Source organism: Ranitomeya variabilis, chromosome 4, assembly GCF_051348905.1.
Source record: "Ranitomeya variabilis isolate aRanVar5 chromosome 4, aRanVar5.hap1, whole genome shotgun sequence".
Lineage (NCBI taxonomy): Eukaryota > Metazoa > Chordata > Amphibia > Anura > Dendrobatidae > Ranitomeya > Ranitomeya variabilis.
The window spans coordinates 769651973-769671519 of NC_135235.1; the positions used below are offsets into that span (position 1 = coordinate 769651973).

General features: G+C 43.1%; 1 protein-coding gene across 1 annotated transcript in view; it reads left to right on the forward strand.

Moving 5' to 3' along the window:
• Positions 1 to 18706, forward strand: part of LOC143769386 (uncharacterized) — a 50041-nt gene extending 31335 nt beyond the window's left edge. Inside the window, exons 6-7 of the mRNA XM_077257858.1 lie at positions 11350 to 11440; positions 17471 to 18706. Of these exons, the coding sequence (XP_077113973.1) occupies positions 11350 to 11440; positions 17471 to 18579 (1200 nt within the window). The 3' untranslated portion in view covers positions 18580 to 18706. The remainder of the gene's footprint in view (positions 1 to 11349; positions 11441 to 17470) is intronic.
• The last annotated feature ends 841 nt before the right edge of the window (positions 18707 to 19547 follow it).

A 19547-nucleotide genomic window follows, 5' to 3' on the forward strand; every position in this document is an offset into this window, starting at 1 on the left:
GTATATCTCTGGATGCCGAGTAATTAATAAGATCTGGCATATGCTGATTCACGCTCCGGACATGAGCGCTCTGGACATCGCGCCACGTATATCTCTGGACGCCGAGTAATTAATAAGATCTGGCATATGCTGATTCACGCTCCGGACATGAGCGCTCTGGACATTGCGCCACGTATATCTCTGGACGCCGAGTAATTAATAAGATCTGGCATATGCTGATTCACGCTCTGGACATGAGCGCTCTGGACATCGCGCCACGTATATCTCTGTACCCTGAGTAATTAATAAGATCTGGCATATGCTGATTCACGCTCCGGACATGAGCGCTCTGGACATCGTGCCACGTGTATCTCTGGACGCCGAGTAATTAATAAGATCTGGCGTATGCTGATTCACGCTCCGGACATGAGCGTTCTGGACATCGCGCCACGTATATCTCTGGATGCCGAGTAATTAATAAGATCTGGCGTATGCTGATTCACGCTCCGGACATGAGCGTTCTGGACATTGCGCCACGTATATCTCTGGATGCCGAGTAATTAATAAGATCTGGCGTATGCTGATTCACGCTCCGGACATGAGCGTTCTGGACATTGCGCCACGTATATCTCTGGATGCCGAGTAATTAATAAGATCTGGCATATGCTGATTCACGCTCCGGACATGAGCGCTCTGGACATCGCACCACGTATATCTCTGGACGCCGAGTAATTAATAAGATCTGGCATATGCTGAATCGCGCTCCGGACATGAGCGCTCTGGTCATCGTGCCACGTATATCTCTGGACGCCGAGTAATTAATAAGATCTGGCATATGCTGATTCACGCTCCGGACATGAGCGCTCTGGACATAGCGCCACGTATATCTCTGGACGCCGAGTAATTAATAAGATCTGGCATATGCTGATTCACTCTCCGGATATGAGCGCTCTGGACATCGCGCCATGTATATCTCTGGACGCCGAGTAATTAATAAGATCTGGCGTATGCTGATTCACGCTCCGGACATGAGCGTTCTGGACATTGCGCCACGTATATCTCTGGATGCCGAGTAATTAATAAGATCTGGCATATGCTGATTCACGCTCCGGACATGAGCGCTCTGGACATCGCGCCACGTATATCTCTGGACGCCGACTAATTAATAAGATCTGGCATATGCTGATTCACTCTCCGGATATGAGCGCTCTGGACATCGCGCCACGTATATCTCTGGACGCCGAGTAATTAATAAGATCTGGCATATGCTGATTCACGCTCCGGACATGAGCGCTCTGGACATCGCACCACGTATATCTCTGGACGCCGAGTAATTAATAAGATCTGGCATATGCTGAATCGCGCTCCGGACATGAGCGCTCTGGTCATCGTGCCACGTATATCTCTGGACGCCGAGTAATTAATAAGATCTGGCATATGCTGATTCACGCTCCGGACATGAGCGCTCTGGACATAGCGCCACGTATATCTCTGGACGCCGAGTAATTAATAAGATCTGGCATATGCTGATTCACTCTCCGGATATGAGCGCTCTGGACATCGCGCCACGTATATCTCTGGACGCCGAGTAATTAATAAGATCTGGCATATGCTGAATCGCGCTCCGGACATGAGCGCTCTGGTCATCGTGCCACGTATATCTCTGGACGCCGAGTAATTAATAAGATCTGGCATATGCTGATTCACGCTCCGGACATGAGCGCTCTGGACATCGCGCCACGTATATCTCTGGACGCCGAGTAATTAATAAGATCTGGCATATGCTGAATCGCGCTCCGGACATGAGCGCTCTGGTCATCGTGCCACGTATATCTCTGGACGCTGAGTAATTAATAAGATCTGGCATATGTTGATTCACGCTTCGGACATGAGCGCTCTGGACATCGCGCCACGTATATCTCTGGATGCCGAGTAATTAATAAGATCTGGCATATGCTGATTCACGCTCCGGACATGAGCGCTCTGGACATTGCGCCACGTATATCTCTGGACGCCGAGTAATTAATAAGATCTGGCATATGCTGATTCACGCTCCGGACATGAGCGCTCTGGACATCGCGCCACGTATATCTCTGGATGCCGAGTAATTAATAAGATCTGGCATACGCTGATTCACACTCCGGACATGAGCGCTCTGGACTTCGCACCACGTATATCTCTGAATGCCGAGTAATTAATAAGATCTGGCACATGCTGATTCACACTCCGGACATGAGCGCTCTGGACATCGCGCCACGTATATCTCTGGACGCCGAGTAATTAATAAGATCTGGCACATGCTGATTCACACTCCGGACATGAGCGCTCTAGACATCGCGCCACGTATATCTCTGGACGCCGAGTAATTAATAAGATCTGGCATATGCTGATTCACGCTCCGGACATGAGCGCTCTGGACATCGCGCCACGTATATCTCTGGACGCCGAGTAATTAATAAGATCTGGCACATGCTGATTCACACTCCGGACATGAGCGCTCTGGACATTGCGCCACGTATATCTCTGGACGCCGGGTAATTAATAAGATCTGGCATATGCTTATTCACGCTCCGGACATGAGCGCTCTGGACATCGCGCCACGTATATCTCTGTACCCTGAGTAATTAATAAGATCTGGCATATGCTGATTCACGCTCCGGACATGAGCGCTCTGGACATCGCGCCACGTATATCTCTGGACGCCGAGTAATTAATAAGATCTGGCATATGCTGATTCACGCTCCGGACATGAGCGCTCTGGACATTGCGCCACGTATATCTCTGGACACCGAGTAATTAATAAGATCTGGCATATGCTGATTCACGCTCCGGACATGAGCGCTCTGGACATCGCGCCACGTATATCTCTGGATGCCGAGTAATTAATAAGATCTGGCATATGCTGATTCACGCTCCGGACATGAGCGCTCTGGACATCGCGCCACGTATATCTCTGGACGCCGAGTAATTAATATGATCTGGCATACGCTGATTCACACTCCGGACATGAGCACTCTCGACATCGCGCCACGTATATCTCTGGATGCCGAGTAATTAATAAGATCTGGCATACGCTGATTCACACTCCGGACATGAGCGCTCTGGACATTGCGCCACGTATATCTCTGGACGCCGAGTAATTAATAAGATCTGGCATATGCTGATTCACGCTCCGGACATGAGCGCTCTGGACATCGCGCCACGTATATCTCTGGATGCCGAGTAATTAATAAGATCTGGCATATGCTGATTCACGCTCCGGACATGAGCGCTCTGGACATCGCGCCACGTATATCTTTGGACGCTGAGTAATTAATAAGATCTGGCATACGCTGATTCACACTCCGGACATGAGCGCTCTGGACTTCGCACCACGTATATCTCTGAATGCCGAGTAATTAATAAGATCTGGCACATGCTGATTCACACTCCGGACATGAGCGCTCTGGACATCGCGCCACGTATATCTCTGGACGCCGAGTAATTAATAAGATCTGGCATATGCTGATTCACGCTCTGGACATCGCGCCACGTATATCTCTGGATGCCGAGTAATTAATAAGATCTGGCATATGCTGATTCACGCTCCGGACATGAGCGCTCTGGACATTGCGCCACGTATATCTTTGGACGCTGAGTAATTAATAAGATCTGGCATATGTTGATTCACGCTTCGGACATGAGCACTCTGGACATCGCGCCACGTATATCTCTGGATGCCAAGTAATTAATAAGATCTGGCATATGCTGATTCACGCTCCGGACATGAGCGCTCTGGACATCGCGCCACGTATATCTCTGGATGCCGAGTAATTAATAAGATCTGGCATACGCTGATTCACGCTCCGGACATGAGCGCTCTGGACTTCGCACCACGTATATCTCTGGATGCCGAGTAATTAATAAGATCTGGCACATGCTGATTCACACTCCGGACATGAGCGCTCTGGACATCGCGCCACGTATATCTCTGGATGCCGAGTAATTAATAAGATCTGGCATATGCTGATTCACGCTCCGGACATGAGCGCTCTGGACATCGCGCCACGTATATCTCTGGACGCCGGGTAATTAATAAGATCTGGCATATGCTTATTCACGCTCCGGACATGAGCGCTCTGGACATCGCGCCACGTATATCTCTGTACCCTGAGTAATTAATAAGATCTGGCATATGCTGATTCACGCTCCGGACATGAGCGCTCTGGACATCGCGCCACGTATATCTCTGGACGCCGAGTAGTTAATAAGATCTGGCATATGCTGATTCACGCTCCGGACATGAGCGCTCTGGACATCGCGCCACGTATATCTCTGGATGCCGAGTAATTAATAAGATCTGGCATACGCTGATTCACACTCCGGACATGAGCGCTCTGGACTTCGAGCCACGTATATCTCTGGATGCCGAGTAATTAATAAGATCTGGCATATGCTGATTCACGCTCCGGACTTGAGCGCTCTGGACATCGCGCCACGTATATCTCTGGACGCCGGGTAATTAATAAGATCTGGCATACGCTGATTCACACTCCGGACATGAGCGCTCTGGACTTCGCACCACGTATATCTCTGGATGCCGAGTAATTAATAAGATCTGGCACATGCTGATTCACACTCCGGACATGAGCGCTCTAAGAAATTGCGTCATATACCTTTAGACGCATAGCAACAAAGAGATCTGGCGCATGCTCACTATGTCACTCCAGGGAAACTAAGCATGCTCCACGCTGGAGCGCATGTTGAACCTCTTGGAACAGGAAGTGCTGTTACATCCATCTTGGCAGCACACAGGAGGTGGCTTGCGTTCCAGGCTGGAGCGCATAGCGTTCTCTCAGGTATCCGTTCCATCTAGTTTATCTTTATGTTGATCTTTGATCCTATATTACCGCGCCATTTGGGAATAGTCTTGGATTTATGGACAGACACAGCAAATTGATTTAGAAGAGACTACATCAAGAAAACACCCGGTGCATTCTGGGAAAAGGGGTGTGTGTCCAATGGTTGACAGTGATTGGTCCTTTGACTCCATTTTATTATATATTTATTTATACTGGCCTCACAGAGGTCAAGACAGGTCTGTCTCCTCATCATGACACCTCCTATCTATGGAATAGCTGGTTCCATATTGTGCCTGCTGATGAACCGCATGGACAGGGAAACGCGTCGAGGTTGGAAGCTGCGTTTGGGATAACACCCTGCAATGTTTTTTTAACCCCTTCATGACCCAGCCTATTTTGACCTTAATGACCTTGCCGTTTTTTTGCAATTCTGACCAGTGTCCCTTTATGAGGTAATAACTCAGGAACACTTCAACGGATCCTAGCGATTCTGAGATTGTTTTTTCGTGACATATTGGGCTTCATGATAGTGGTAAATTTAGGTCGATAATTTCTGAGTTTATTTGTGAAAAAAATGGAAATTTGGCGAAAATTTTGAAAATTTCGCAATTTTCACATTTTCAAATTTTATTCTGTTAAACCAGAGAGTTATGTGACACAAAATAGTTAATAAATAACATTTCCCACATGTCTACTTTACATCAGCACAATTTTGGAAACAAATTTTTTTTTTGCTAGGAAGTTATAAGGGTTAAAATTTGACCAGTGATTTCTCATTTTTACAACAAAATTTACAAAACCATTTTTTTTAGGGACCACCTCACATTTGAAGTTAGTTTGAGGGTTCTATATGGCTGAAAATACCCAAAAGGGACACCATTCTAAAAACTGCACCCCTCAAGGTGCTCAAAACCACATTTAAGAAGTTTATTAACCCTTCAGGTGTTTCACAGCAGCAGAAGCAACATGGAAGGAAAAAATAAACATTTAACTTTTTAGTCACAAAAATGATCTTTTAGCAACAATTTTTTTATTTTCCCAAAGGTAAAAGGAGAAACTGGACCACGAACTTTGTTGTCCAATTTGTCCTGAGTACGCTGATACCTCATATGTGGGGGTAAACCACTGTTTGGGTGCACGGCAAGGCTCGGAAGGGGAGGCGTGCCATTTGACTTTTTGAATGGAAAATTAGCTCCAATCGTTAGCGGACACCATGTCGCGTTTGGAGAGCCCCTGTGTGCCTAAACATTGGAGCTCCCCTACAAGTGACCCCATTTTGGAAACTAGACCCCCCAAGGAACTTATCTAGATGCATAGTGAGCACTTATAACCCCCAGGTGCTTCACAGAAGTTTATAACGCAGAGCCGTGAAAATAAAAAATAATTTTTCTTTCCTCAAAAATGATTTTTAGCCCAGAATTTTTTATTTTCCCAAGGGTAACAGGAGAAATTGGACCCCAAAAGTTGTTGTCCAGTTTCTCCTGAGTACGCTGATACCCCATATGTGGGGGTAAACCACTGTTTTGGCACACGTCGGGGTTCGGAAGGGAAGGAGCGCCATTTGACTTTTTGAATGAAAAATTGGCTCCAATCTTTAGCGGACACCATGTCGCGTTTGGAGAGCCCCCGTGTGCCTAAACATTGGAGCTCCCCCACAAGTGACCCCATTTTGGAAACTAGACCCCCCAAGGAACTTATCTAGAAGCATAGTGAGCACTTTAAACCCCCAGGTGCTTCACAAATTGATCCGTAAAAATGAAATAGTACTTTTTTTTTCACAAAAAAATTATTTTAGCCTCAATTTTTTCATTTTCACATGGGCAACAGGATAAAATGGATCCTAAAATTTGTTGCACAATTTCTCCTGAGTACACCGATACCTCACATGTGGGGGTAAACCACTGTTTGGGCACATGGTAAGGCTCGGAAGGGAAGGAGCGCCATTTGACTGAAAAATTATCTTCATCGCTAGCGGACACCATGTCACGTTTGGAGAGCCCCTGTGTGCCTAAATATTGGAGCTCCCCCACAAGTGACCCCATTTTGGAAACTAGACCCCCCAAGGAACTTATCTAGATGCACAGTGAGCACTTATAACCCCCAGGTGCTTCACAGAAGTTTATAACGCAGAGCCGTGAAAATAAAAAATAATTTTTCTTTCCTCAAAAATGATTTTTAGCCCAGAATTTTTTATTTTCCCAAGGGTAACAGGAGAAATTGGACCAGTTTCTCCTGAGTACGCTGATACCCCATATGTGGGGGTAAACCACTGTTTGGGCGCACGGCAGGGCTCGGAAGGGAAGGAGCGCCATTTGACTTTTTGAATGAAAAATTGGCTCCAATCTTTAGCGGACACCATGTCACGTTTGGAAAGCCCCCGTGTGCCTAAACATTGGAGCTCCCCCACAAGTGACCCCATTTTGGAAACTAGACCCCCCAAGGAACTTATCTAGAAGCATAGTGAGCACTTTAAACCCCCAGGTGCTTCACAAATTGATCCGTAAAAATGAAATAGTACTTTTTTTTTCACAAAAAAATTATTTTAGCCTCAATTTTTTCATTTTCACATGGGCAACAGGATAAAATGGATCCTAAAATTTGTTGGACAATTTCTCCTGAGTACACCGATACCTCACATGTGGGGGTAAACCACTGTTTGGGCACATGGTAAGGCTCGGAAGGGAAGGAGCGCCATTTGACTTTTTGAATGGGAAATTAGCTCCAATCATTAGCGGACACCATGTCGCGTTTGGAGAGCCCCTGTGTGCCTAAACATTGGAGCTCCCGCACAAGTGACCCCATGTTGGAAACTAGACCTCACAAGGAACTTATCTAGATGTGTGGTGAGCACTTTGAACCCCCAAGTGCTTCACAGAAGTTTATAACGCAGAGCCATGAAAATAAAAAATAATTTTTCTTTTCTCAAAAATGATTTTTAGCCCACAATTTTTTATTTTCCCAAGGGTAACAGGAGAAATTGGACCCCAAAAGTTGTTGTCCAGTTTCTCCTGAGTACGCTGATACCCCATATGTGGGGGTAAACTACTGTTTTGGCACACGTCGGGGTTCGGAAGGGGAGTAGTGACATTTTGAAATGCAGACTTTGATGGAATGCTCTGCGGGTGTCAGGTTGCGTTTGCAGAGCCCCTGATGTGCCTAAACAGTAGGAACTCCCCACAAGTGACTCCATTTTGGAAACTAGACCCCCAAGGGAACTTATCTAAATGTGTGGTGAGCACTTTGAACCCCCAAGTGCTTCACAGAAGTTTATAACGCAGAGCCGTGAAAATAATAAATGTGTTTCCTTTCCTCAAAAATATTTTTTTAGCCCAGAATTTTTTATTTTCACAAGGGTAACAGGAGAAATTTGACCCCAAAAGTTGTTGTCCAGTTTCTTCTGAGTACGCTGATACCCCATATGTGGGGGTAAACCACTGTTTGGGCACATGCCGGGGCTCGGAAAGGAAGTAGTGACGTTTTGGAATGCAGACTTTGATGGAATGGTCTGCGGGCATCATGTTACGTTTGCAGAGCCCCTGATATGCCTAAACAGTAGAAACCCCCCACAAGTGACCCCATTTTGGAAACTAGACCCCCCAAGGAACTTATCTAGATGTGTGGTGAGCACGTTCAACCCCCAAGTGCTTCACAGAAGTTTACAACGCAGAGCCGTGAAAATAAAAAATCATTTTTCTTTCCTCAAAAAATATGCTTTAGCAAGCAATTTTTTATTTTCACAAGGGTAACAGGAGAAATTGGACCCCAATATTTGTTGCCCAGTTTGTTGTGAGTACGCTGATACCCCATATGTGGGGGTAAACCACTGTTTGGGCGCACGTCAGGGCTCGGAAGGGAAGTAGTGACATTTGAAATGCAGACTTTGATGGAATGGTCTGCGGGCGTCACATTGCATTTGCAGAGCCCCTGATGTGCCTAAACAGTAGAAACCCCCCACAAGTGACCCCATTTTGGAAACTAGACCCCCCAAGGAACTTATCTAGATGTGTGGTGAGCACTTTCAACCCCCAAGTGCTTCACAGAAGTTTATAACGCAGAGCCGTGAAAATAAAAAATAATTGTTCTTTCCTCAAAAATTATGTTTTAGCAAGTAATTTTTTATTTTTGCAAGGGTAACAGGAGAAATTGGACCGCAACAGTTGTTGCCCAGTTTGTCCTGAGTATGCTGGTACCCCATATGTGGGGGTAAACCACTGTTTGGGCGCACGTCAGGGCTTGGAAGGGAGGGAGCACCATTTGACTTTTTGAACGCAAGATTGGCTGGAATCAATGGTGGCGCCATGTTGCGTTTGGACACCCCTGATGTGCCTAAACAGTGGAAACCCCTCAATTCTAACTTCAACACTAACCCCAACACACCCCTAATCCTAATCCCAACTGTAGCCATAACCCTAATCACAACCCTAACCCCAACACACCCCTAACCACAACCCTAACCCCAACACACCCGTAACCCTAATCCCAACCCTAACCCTAATCCCAACCCTAACCACAACTGTAACCCCAACACACCCCTAACCCTATCCGTAACCCTAACCACAAGCCTAATCTTAACCCTATTTCCAACCCTAGCCCTAATTCCAACCCTAACTCTAATTCCAACCCTAACCCTAAGGCTATGTGCCCACGTTGCGGATTCGTGTGAGATTTTTCCGCACGATTTTTGAAAAATCCGCAGGTAAAAGGCACTGCGTTTTACCTGCGGATTTACAGCGGATTTCCAGTGTTTTTTTGTGCGGATTTCACCTGCGGATTCCTATTGAGGAACAGGTGTAAAACACTGCGGAATCCGCACAAAGAATTAACATGCTGTGGAAAATACAACGCAGCGTTTCTGCACGGAATTTTCCGCACCATTGGCACAGCGGATTTGGCTTTCCATAGGTGTACATGGTACTGTAAACCTGATGGAAAACTGCTACGAATTCGCAGCGGCCAATCCGCTGCGGATCCGCGGCCAAATCCGCACTGTGTGCACATGCCATAACCCTAACCCTACCCCTAACCCTAACCCTACCCCTAGTTCTAACCCTAGTTCTAACCCTAACCCTAGTGGAAAAAGAAAAAAAAAATATTTTCTTTATTTTATTATTGTCCCTACCTATGGGGGTGATAAAGGGGGGGTTAATTTATTATTTTTTTATTTAGATCGCTGTGATAGAAGCTATCACAGCGATCAAAATGTACTTTTAATGAATCTGCCGGCCGGCAGATTCGGCGGGCGCACTGCGCATGCGCCCGCCATTTTGGAAGATGGCGGCACCCATGGAGTAGACGCATGGACACCGGGAGCCTCGGTAAGTATAAGGGGGTGGAGATCGGGGCACGGGGGGGGCGTCGGAGCACGGGGGGTGGCATAGGAGCACGGGGGGAGCGGGCAGGAGCACGGGGGAGCGGAGCACAAGACCAAGGGGAGCGTAGCACAGATTGGTCGCTTGGGGGGGGCGATCCGTGGGGTGGGGGGGGTCACATAAGTGTTTCCAGCCATGGCCGATGATATTGCAGCATCGGCCATGGCTGGATTGTAATATTTCACCAGTTTTTCAGGTGAAATATTACAAATCGCTCTGATTGGCAGTTTCACTTTCAACAGCCAATCAGAGCGATCGTAGCCACGGGGGGGTGAAGCCACCCCCCCTGGGCTGAAGTACCACTCCCCCTGTCCCTGCAGATCGTGTGAAATTGGAGTTAACCCTTTCACCCGATCTGCAGGGACGCGATCATTCCATGACGCCACATAGGCGTCATGGGTCGGATTGGCACAGGTTTTCATGACGCCTACGTGGCGTCATGGGTCGGGAAGGGGTTAATTATCCATCGATGTCCATTAATTGTATATCTATGTGCCTCTATGTGAACTATGGTGGACGGTTGTTTTCTGGTTGGCTATATGACCCCTCTCACTTGGTGTACAGGTCCTGTTGAGCTGTCGAGAGTCCATAATATATATCCAGTGTGTATGGGCCTCATAGGATATGTGTATCTTTGAGAAACCAGTACTCTGTGGATGAGGGTGTTTAATTTTTACAATTACCTATTTCTTTTAATCAATAAGCACTATCCCTTTATTTCTTTATATTGCTTATTGTTTTCTCTCCTATAGCAAAATAGGATTTATCAGGGCTAGTCGGGGACAGCCGCCGCGGAGTGGGGGCGCCAAATAATCGCACCTAATAGGGTGCCAACCTCCACTGCCAGGAAGGGACAGCAGAGAAGTATAGGGAATTGTTAGGTTATTGATAAGACCTTTATTATGTTCGTTATTTGGTATTGTCTGCACTGGGAAGGGTATTTTTAAACCAAAAAATTATTTTTCATTAAAGTGTTTGACTTTTAAAGGATTACATGTTACACATAGACGCCGGTGAAGGTCTTGTGCTCAGTCTTGTTTTATCCACCAGTATTATATGTTTTATACTTGTGTAATGAGAACGGTGGAGATGGCAGGATTACAGCTGATCATAGATGTGACTTCTCCATCTGTCGGTGACTTTTATAATATTTGTTTCAGGGTGAAGATCTGACCCATATTAATACTACAGAGACATATGTGAGGGGGGATGAGTGGTGTAAAGAGGAGATTCCCACATATGACTACCCAGGTGAGTAGTGACCACTAAATGCAGAGAGGTCACAGATTCTTCTCATCACCGGCTGTGGCTGCTTTATCGGTGGTGTAGTCCGGCCGTATTACCATGATCACCATTTTACCTCTAGACCACAACATTCTCCTCCACCCAAAACTGTTCTAATGACTTTGGGCAATGAAAGCCCTTTTCTATAGAACTTACAACCTGGTAGATCCACCTACCCCCTGGGTTTAGGAGACGCTGTTACCTGCCCAGATCTGTAAACTATAAAGCCAAATGACCGCGTACGTAGAATGTGCTGACAAGATAGAAAATCACTTGAGGAAAAATATGATGATGGGCCTGTAAGAGAAAGCGGAGGGTAATGATGCTGTTGGCTTCCTAGAACCCTGAGATCTTATCGGATGAATCTCCCTTCTCTCCCTTCTGTGCTGCTGAATGTGATCATATGGTCCCTACAAGACCAGGTCCAGTCTTTCTGGCCAAACTTCACTTTTATGATGGACAACATTAAATGTGCAGTGAGGCCAAGTGTGAATTTCTGGACAATAACAGAGTTTCCCTTTATCCTGACTTTTCAATTTGTATTAAAACCGACTAACTTCCAGGAGGATTGTGATAATCTACATAAACCCATCACACCGGTGCCATGATGTATCTCTGAGCTGTGCGTGGCTGATGGCTGTAATATACATTTATTCCCGCCTGCAGGAGATGTGATGGCTCCAGCCCTGGTTTCATGGATTCACTCCACCTCATAAATTACATTGTTTTTCATCCTAAGAAATTCAGATTACTGCACAATCTCTCCTGAAATGGGGAGCAATATTATTGCCTCTAATCTTCTGGTCAGGATTCGTAGTAGCTCCAATGGTCCACCATAAATGAGTGCAACTCTGGTTTACTGCTGTGTAATCTGTATTTGTAGTTTTCAGTTAACGAGATTCTCGTGCTCTGGGGCGGGGCTGTGGGCGGGGCTTTGTGGTGCTCTGGGGCGGGGCTTTATGTGGTGCTCTGATTACATATTCATCTGTATTGGCTTATGATAGGTCGCTGATCCCTCACTGACCTGCCCCCTATTTTTAAACAACGCATATAATACTGTTGATATTATTGTTGATAATGCCTATAATATTGTGGCTATTGGGAGGCTTAGAAAAAAAATTACATCCATTAAAATGTCACCAGCGGCGCCTGTCCAGTAGCTTCTATCTCTTACTTATTGATGCTACTGCGCATCTACTTATCATTGCTATTATATGCATTATGTAAAAATAGGGGGCAGGTCAGTGAGGGATCAGCGACCTGTCTTAAGCCAATACAGATGAATATGTAATCAGAGCACCACATAATGCCCCGCCCGCAGCCCCGCCGCAGAGCACCACATAAATCCCCGCCCACAGGCAACCCACAGCCCCACCCCAGAGCACCACATAAAGCCCCCGCCCACAGCCCCGCCCCAGAGCACCACATAAAGCCCCGCTCACAGCCCCACCCCACAGCACGAGAATCTCATTAACTGAAAACTACAAATAGATTAAACAACAACCACAAGACGGATTTCATCACCAGGTATCAGTGTAATCAGTATAACGGCACCGACCTGACAGTGTCTGTAGTCACTGAGCACAATCCTGCTGACAGGTTCCCTTTAAGACATCTCCGCTCTGCACTATTATACACAGTTCTCTATAAATGTGTAATATTTCTTCTTGAAACTCATCTGACAGAAAATATTGGAGCTTCCGATAGTTTAGATTGTGAAGTCCCCGAGCCCCGTGCTCTAATTCCCCCAGAGAGGTTTCACCACTAGCTCCTCATTTATTACTGATGGAGACTGTTCAGTTTGAGCATTTCAGTAGATGTTATTGTCTATAGTCAGTTTTTGATTACAGTAGTGTCCAGAATCCTCTGATTTACCCTCTTCCCGCAGCCAGTTTTGTGTTCTTAATCAGGCCCCATTTTTACAATCTGACGTGTGTCACTTTATGTGGTGATAACTTTGGAATTATTCACAAAGGATAATAGAAAACAAATGGATCTTACAAATTATTTTCCAACTTCTCACAATACCCTACATACGATTGTACACTACTCTCTGGGCACATGGCCGTGTTCAGAAGGGAAGGAGTGCCATTTAGCTGGTTGAATGCAGATCAGAGCTTTAGTAGGGTGTGGTACTTTCCAATTGGCTGAAGTAGGGAGCAGATTACTCCAGCTGGAGAGCAGGAACAGATCCCAGATGAGATTGGACACATCATATACAGAAGCCCTAATATGACTACATGATAGAAAGCCAGAAAAGTCGAAATCCCCATAAAGTGATTCCATTTTATAAATTAATTCACTGAGGGTAATAATCTATACATATGTGGTCAAAATTGGTGGTACTCCTCGTTTAATGACAGAAAAACTGACAAGGGTCACAGAAATAACTTGAATCTGACAAAAGTAATAAGAAATAAAAGATCTATAAAAATGGAACAAATGAAAGTCTGACATTGCTTTTAGCCATGCTTCCACAGAATTAAAAATAAAACTCATGAAATAGGCCTGGACAGAAATGATGGCACCCCTGAAAATAATGTGACAAAGGGACATGTTATATCGCGGTGTGACCACTAACTAACATCACAGGTGTCTACAATCTTGGATTCAGTGAGTGGCCTGTATATAGGGCTACAGATACTCACTGTGCTGTTTGGTGACATGATGTGTATCACACTCCACATGGACCAGAGGAAGTGAAGGAAAGAGTTGTCTCAGGAGATTAGAAAGAAAATTATAGACAAACATGTTAAAGGTAAAAGTTAGAAGACCATCTCCAAGCAGCTTGATGTTCCTGTGACTACAGTTGCACATATTATTCAGAAATGTAAGATCCATGGGACTGTAGCCAACCTCCCTGGACGTGGTCCAAAATACCTGTCGAGAGGTGCAGAAGTCTCATTGACAGTTACAGGAATCATTTGATTGCAGCGATTGCCTCAAAAGATTGTGCACCAAATATTAACCCTTTCATGCCAGAGCCTGTTTTTGCTTTCGTGACCGGGACAATTTTTTCAATTCTGACCAGTGTCACTTTATGAGGTCATAACTCTAACGCTTCAACAAATCCTGGTGATTCTGAGATTTTCTTGTGACATGTTGTACTTTGTGATAATGGTAAAATTTTTCTGCTATTGCTTGCATTTATTTGTTAAAAAAATGGAAATTTGGCAAAATTTTTGCAATTTTCAAAATATACATTTTTATTCTCTTAAATCAGTGAGTCATATCACACCAAATAGTTAATAAATAACATTTCCCACATGTCTACTTTACATCAGCATATTTTTTTCTTAGGAATTTATAAGGGTTAAAAATTGACCAGCGATTTCTCATTTTTACAACAGAATTTACAAAACCATTTTTTTAAAGACCTCATCACATTTGAAGTGAGTTTGGGGGGTCAATATGATAGAAAACACCCAAAAGTGACACCATTCTAAAAACTGCACCCCTCAAGGTGCTTAAAACCTCAGTCAAGAAGTTTATTAACCCTTCAGGTGCTTCACAGGAATGAATGGGATGTGAAAGGAAAAAATAAACTTTTACTTTGCTTTCACAAAACTTTTCATTTAGACCTAATTTTTTTTTATACTTTCTCAAGAGTAACAGGAGAAAATGGACTATGCATTTTTGTTTTGCAATTTTTCCTGAGCATGCCGATACCCCATATGTGGGCGCACGGCAGAGCTCGGAAGGAAAGGCGTGCCATTTGACTTTTTGAATGTAAAATATGTTGAAATAATTAGCAGTTGCCATGTCGTGTTTGGAGAGCCCCTGATGTGCCTAAATAGTGGAAACCCCCCACAATTGACACCATTTGGGAAACTAGACCCCTTAGGGAACTTATCTGGATGTGTATTGAGCACCTTGAACCCACAGGTGCTTCACAGAAGTTTATAATGTAGAGCTGTGGAAATAAAAAAAAACAGCAACCCTGACAGTAACTCTAACTTTAGCCCCAACACTAACCCTAACTATAGCACTAACCCTAACCTGCCTTATCTGTTTTTTTTTTACTTTATAACAAGATCGCTGACACAGCTGTTGCCAGCAGCACTTGGAACACTGTTTCTCCTCTAATCTCTCACTGACAGGAGATCTGAGGAGAAACAGCGTTTTTATGAGGCAGATCGCCCGGGAAAGTTCGTTGCTATAACAAACTTTTCTAGTGATTTTTCTCATTGGCTGGTGTAACAATGACGTCACCAGGACCCTAATCAATCAGAACAAAAACCTATATAGAAAAGAAATACCAGAAATAATAACCTTGTATGGTCAATGAACAAAACTATAATATATAACCCTGCAAAAAATTCATCAGACCAAATAGAATATTACAGAACAAAATATTAATCTTATTTCAATAAAATCACAATAATATCACCAAAAACAATTCATATACAAAAATCTTTATTGATTTTGACAAAATAAAAACAATTAAAAGGGGGATTAAAATATATATAAAAAAATATATAAAAAACGCATAAGTATATGTGTGTGTGTGTGTGTGTATATATATATATATATATATATATATATATATATATATATATATATATATATATATATATATATATATTATATATGTCTCCTATATCGTGGTTTATGGAGATCAGAGTTTATTGAAACATATGTATGTGCAGGACAGGGCAAACCCAAACTGATTGGTATAAATATATATAATACTAAAATTAATTGGCAGCAAAATAATTTTTTATGCAAAAATATTTATAAAATAAATATATATGAACTAAATAAATATATGTATATATGTGATTCAGTATTAAAAATTATATATAAATAAATCCAGTGGCAAAAAAATGTATAAACATGTGTATGTAAAACTCGATATTTTAATTTAATTAATATAGTGCCCAAGTGCAAATAAATAAAAATTTATCAAAGTAAATACAAAACACACGATGTGACAAACCCCAATAAATAAGTGTATAAAAGAAGATGTCACCAAAATATATTTATACTCTAAACCACAATTGCTGCCAAAGGTGCCATTCGAAATTAGTGCAATATACCAACCAGTATAGGGATGCCTATGCCCCGCACACACCACTCGAATGCACGTTTCGCTTGCCGTTTCGTCAGGGAGTGACTACATGAAAACTACCCATTTGCCATTTTATTACCCAGCACATAGTGCCCAGATTGTGCTCCAGGAGACACACACTGCAAATTAAGTGGATTCTTTTTACTATAATATTGCTAAATACAGGGATCCTAAATGTTGTTTGAGCTCACTGCAAGACTCAGAAGTGAGAGCGGATTTTTCTGGATTGGTTTATAGAAACTCTGTTGCTTTTCAACAACCTTTGAGCCACTAATAGTGTGGGAACCTCTGTTTTTCCATTGACGTATGATGATGGACTTGAGTGGGGACTAGTGATGAGTGAATATACTCGTTACTTGAGATTTCTAGAGCACACTCGGGTGTCCTCCGAGTATTTTTTAGTGCTCGCAGATTTCGTTTTTATTGCCGCAGCAGAATGATTTACATGTGTTAGCCAGCATAAGTACATGTGGGGATACCCTAGCAACCAGGCAACCCCCACATGTGCTTATGTTGGTTAACAGATGTAAATCACTCAGCTGTGGCAATAAAAACTAAATCTCGGAGCACTAAAAAATACTCTGAGGACACCCGAGCGTGCTCGAGAAATCTCGTGTAACGAGTATATTCGCTCATCACTAGTGGGAACTTATTTTTGTGAGATGAGAATTAGTATTATTTTCACCTACATAACATTGATTGGTTTCTTTTTATCTGATATTTGGGAGGCAGAATGAACAGTTGAACACCACACACTACTGGTTCACCCAACAAGGTTTTCTATTAGACTGTGAACTGTCATTGAATTGGTAAATAATTAAAGTTTTTTACATAGCTTGCCATTTTTATGGACAGTTTAAGTAGAAATGTTCAAAAACATAAAACTCAAGGATATTTTATTAATAAAAATTGTTTGTTTATCTTAGCAGATGACTGTACCAGGAGATCAGGGGGACAGCTGACATCTTCAATTTTTAAATCTGATGATCTTGAGATCCTACAAGATACAACTAAAGTGATTGCTGTTACTCCAGATCTATCATCATCCATTCACAGCAAAGATCTGTCATCTGATCCTATGAAACAGGTCCCATCTTCTGATTCATTACTGACTACTAAGGAAAATCAAAGTCACAAAAGAGGCATTAAAAAACAAACTGCTCCTAAAGCAAAGAAGACATTTTCATGTTCAGAATGTGGGAAATGTTTTACATGGAAATCACATTTTGTTACACACCAAAGAACCCACACAGGGGAGAAGTCATTTTCATGTTCAGAATGTGGGAAATGTTTTATCATGAAAGGGAATCTTGTTACGCACCAAAGAATCCACACTGGAGACAAGCCATATTCATGTTCAGAATGTGGGAAATGTTTTATTCAGAAATCAGATTTGGTTTATCACCATAGAACTCACACAGGGGAGAAGCCTTTTTCCTGTTCAGAATGTGGGAAATGTTTTAACCGGATTTCAGATTTGGTTAATCACCATAAAGCTCACACAGGGGAGAAGCCTTTTTCCTGTTCAGAATGTGGGAAATGTTTTGCACATAAATCACAATTTGCTAACCACCAGAGAATTCACACAGGGGAGAAGCCTTTTTCATGTTCAGAATGTGGGAAATGTTTTAACCAGAAATGGAATCTTGATGGACACCAAAGAACTCACACAGGGGAGAAGCCTTTTTCATGTTCAGAATGTGGGAAATGTTTTATCCTGAAAGGGAATCTTGTTAGTCACCAGAGAACTCACACAGGGGAGAAGCCTTTTTCTTGTTCAGAATGTGGGAAATGTTTTAAATTGAAATCAGATCTTGATCGCCATAAAAGAACCCACACAGGGGAGAAGCCTTTTTCCTGTTCAGAATGTGGGAAATGTTTTAACCAGAAATCACATCTTGTTAGTCACCATAGAACTCACACAGGGGAGAAGTCTTTTTCCTGTTCAGAATGTGGGAAATGTTTTAAATGGAAAGCGCTTCTTGTTAGACATCAGAGCAGTCACACAGAGGAGAAGCGTTTTACATTTTCTTAATGTGAAAAATATTTTACTTGGAAATCAGCTGTTAATAAACATCAGAGCCGTCACATATAATAGATGCCTTTTTTATGTTCATAATGTTGGAATAGTTTTAGCCAAAATTGAATCTTCTAAAATGGGTTGTCTCTTGTCATTCCTCATGTTTGCTGACAAAATGATAAAACTTTAAAACTAAACTGCAAATGTAAAACTATATCCATAATTTACCCCCTGAGGGTTAGTCAGTAGGTGACTAATAGAAAAAACATGTACCCTACAATTCAGTATATATGGTGAAGTGACGTATACACACTCACTCTCCAAGCCTCTCATTTCTACGGGTTTCATCGTCCTCACCAAAGGCGACTCATCAGGAGACTATTTAATATTGACCTATATTCAAGTGAGACTAGACAAAAAAAAACTAAAGTCATGTTATCTGAAACAGTCAGGAAACCAGCCACATATTGGCAGATCTCAGACCTCAAACTACATATTTCGTAAGATTATAAGCCACTCCAGTGTCAGGAATAGATAGTATGTGACAATACAGTATAATTCTTGCGTTTTTCCTCCTATAGGGACTTCCCTAGTTTGGTATTGTAACAGCTGTTAATTAGTAGTGCAAACAAATTGTTCTAGACTAAACTCCGTTTTCAGACGGCCCAATATGTACCACTCAGGGAAAACTTACCTGCTCCAAAGATCAGTAGCAGCTTCTAACTAATGGCCATGCTGCGGTCTGTCAAGGAATGAGTGCAATATCGTTATAAAGACTAGGGATGTGTGCAATCATAATGTCTGGGAGAGCTGTGCCATTATTTAGTATGAATATGGAGATTGTCTCTGAAAGTTAAGTGTTCCCTGAGCGGTATATACTGTATTGTCACATACTATCTATTCCTGACACTGGAGTGGCTTATAAACTTACAAAGTATATAGTTCGAAGTCTGAGATCTTCCAATATGTTTCTGTTTCAGATA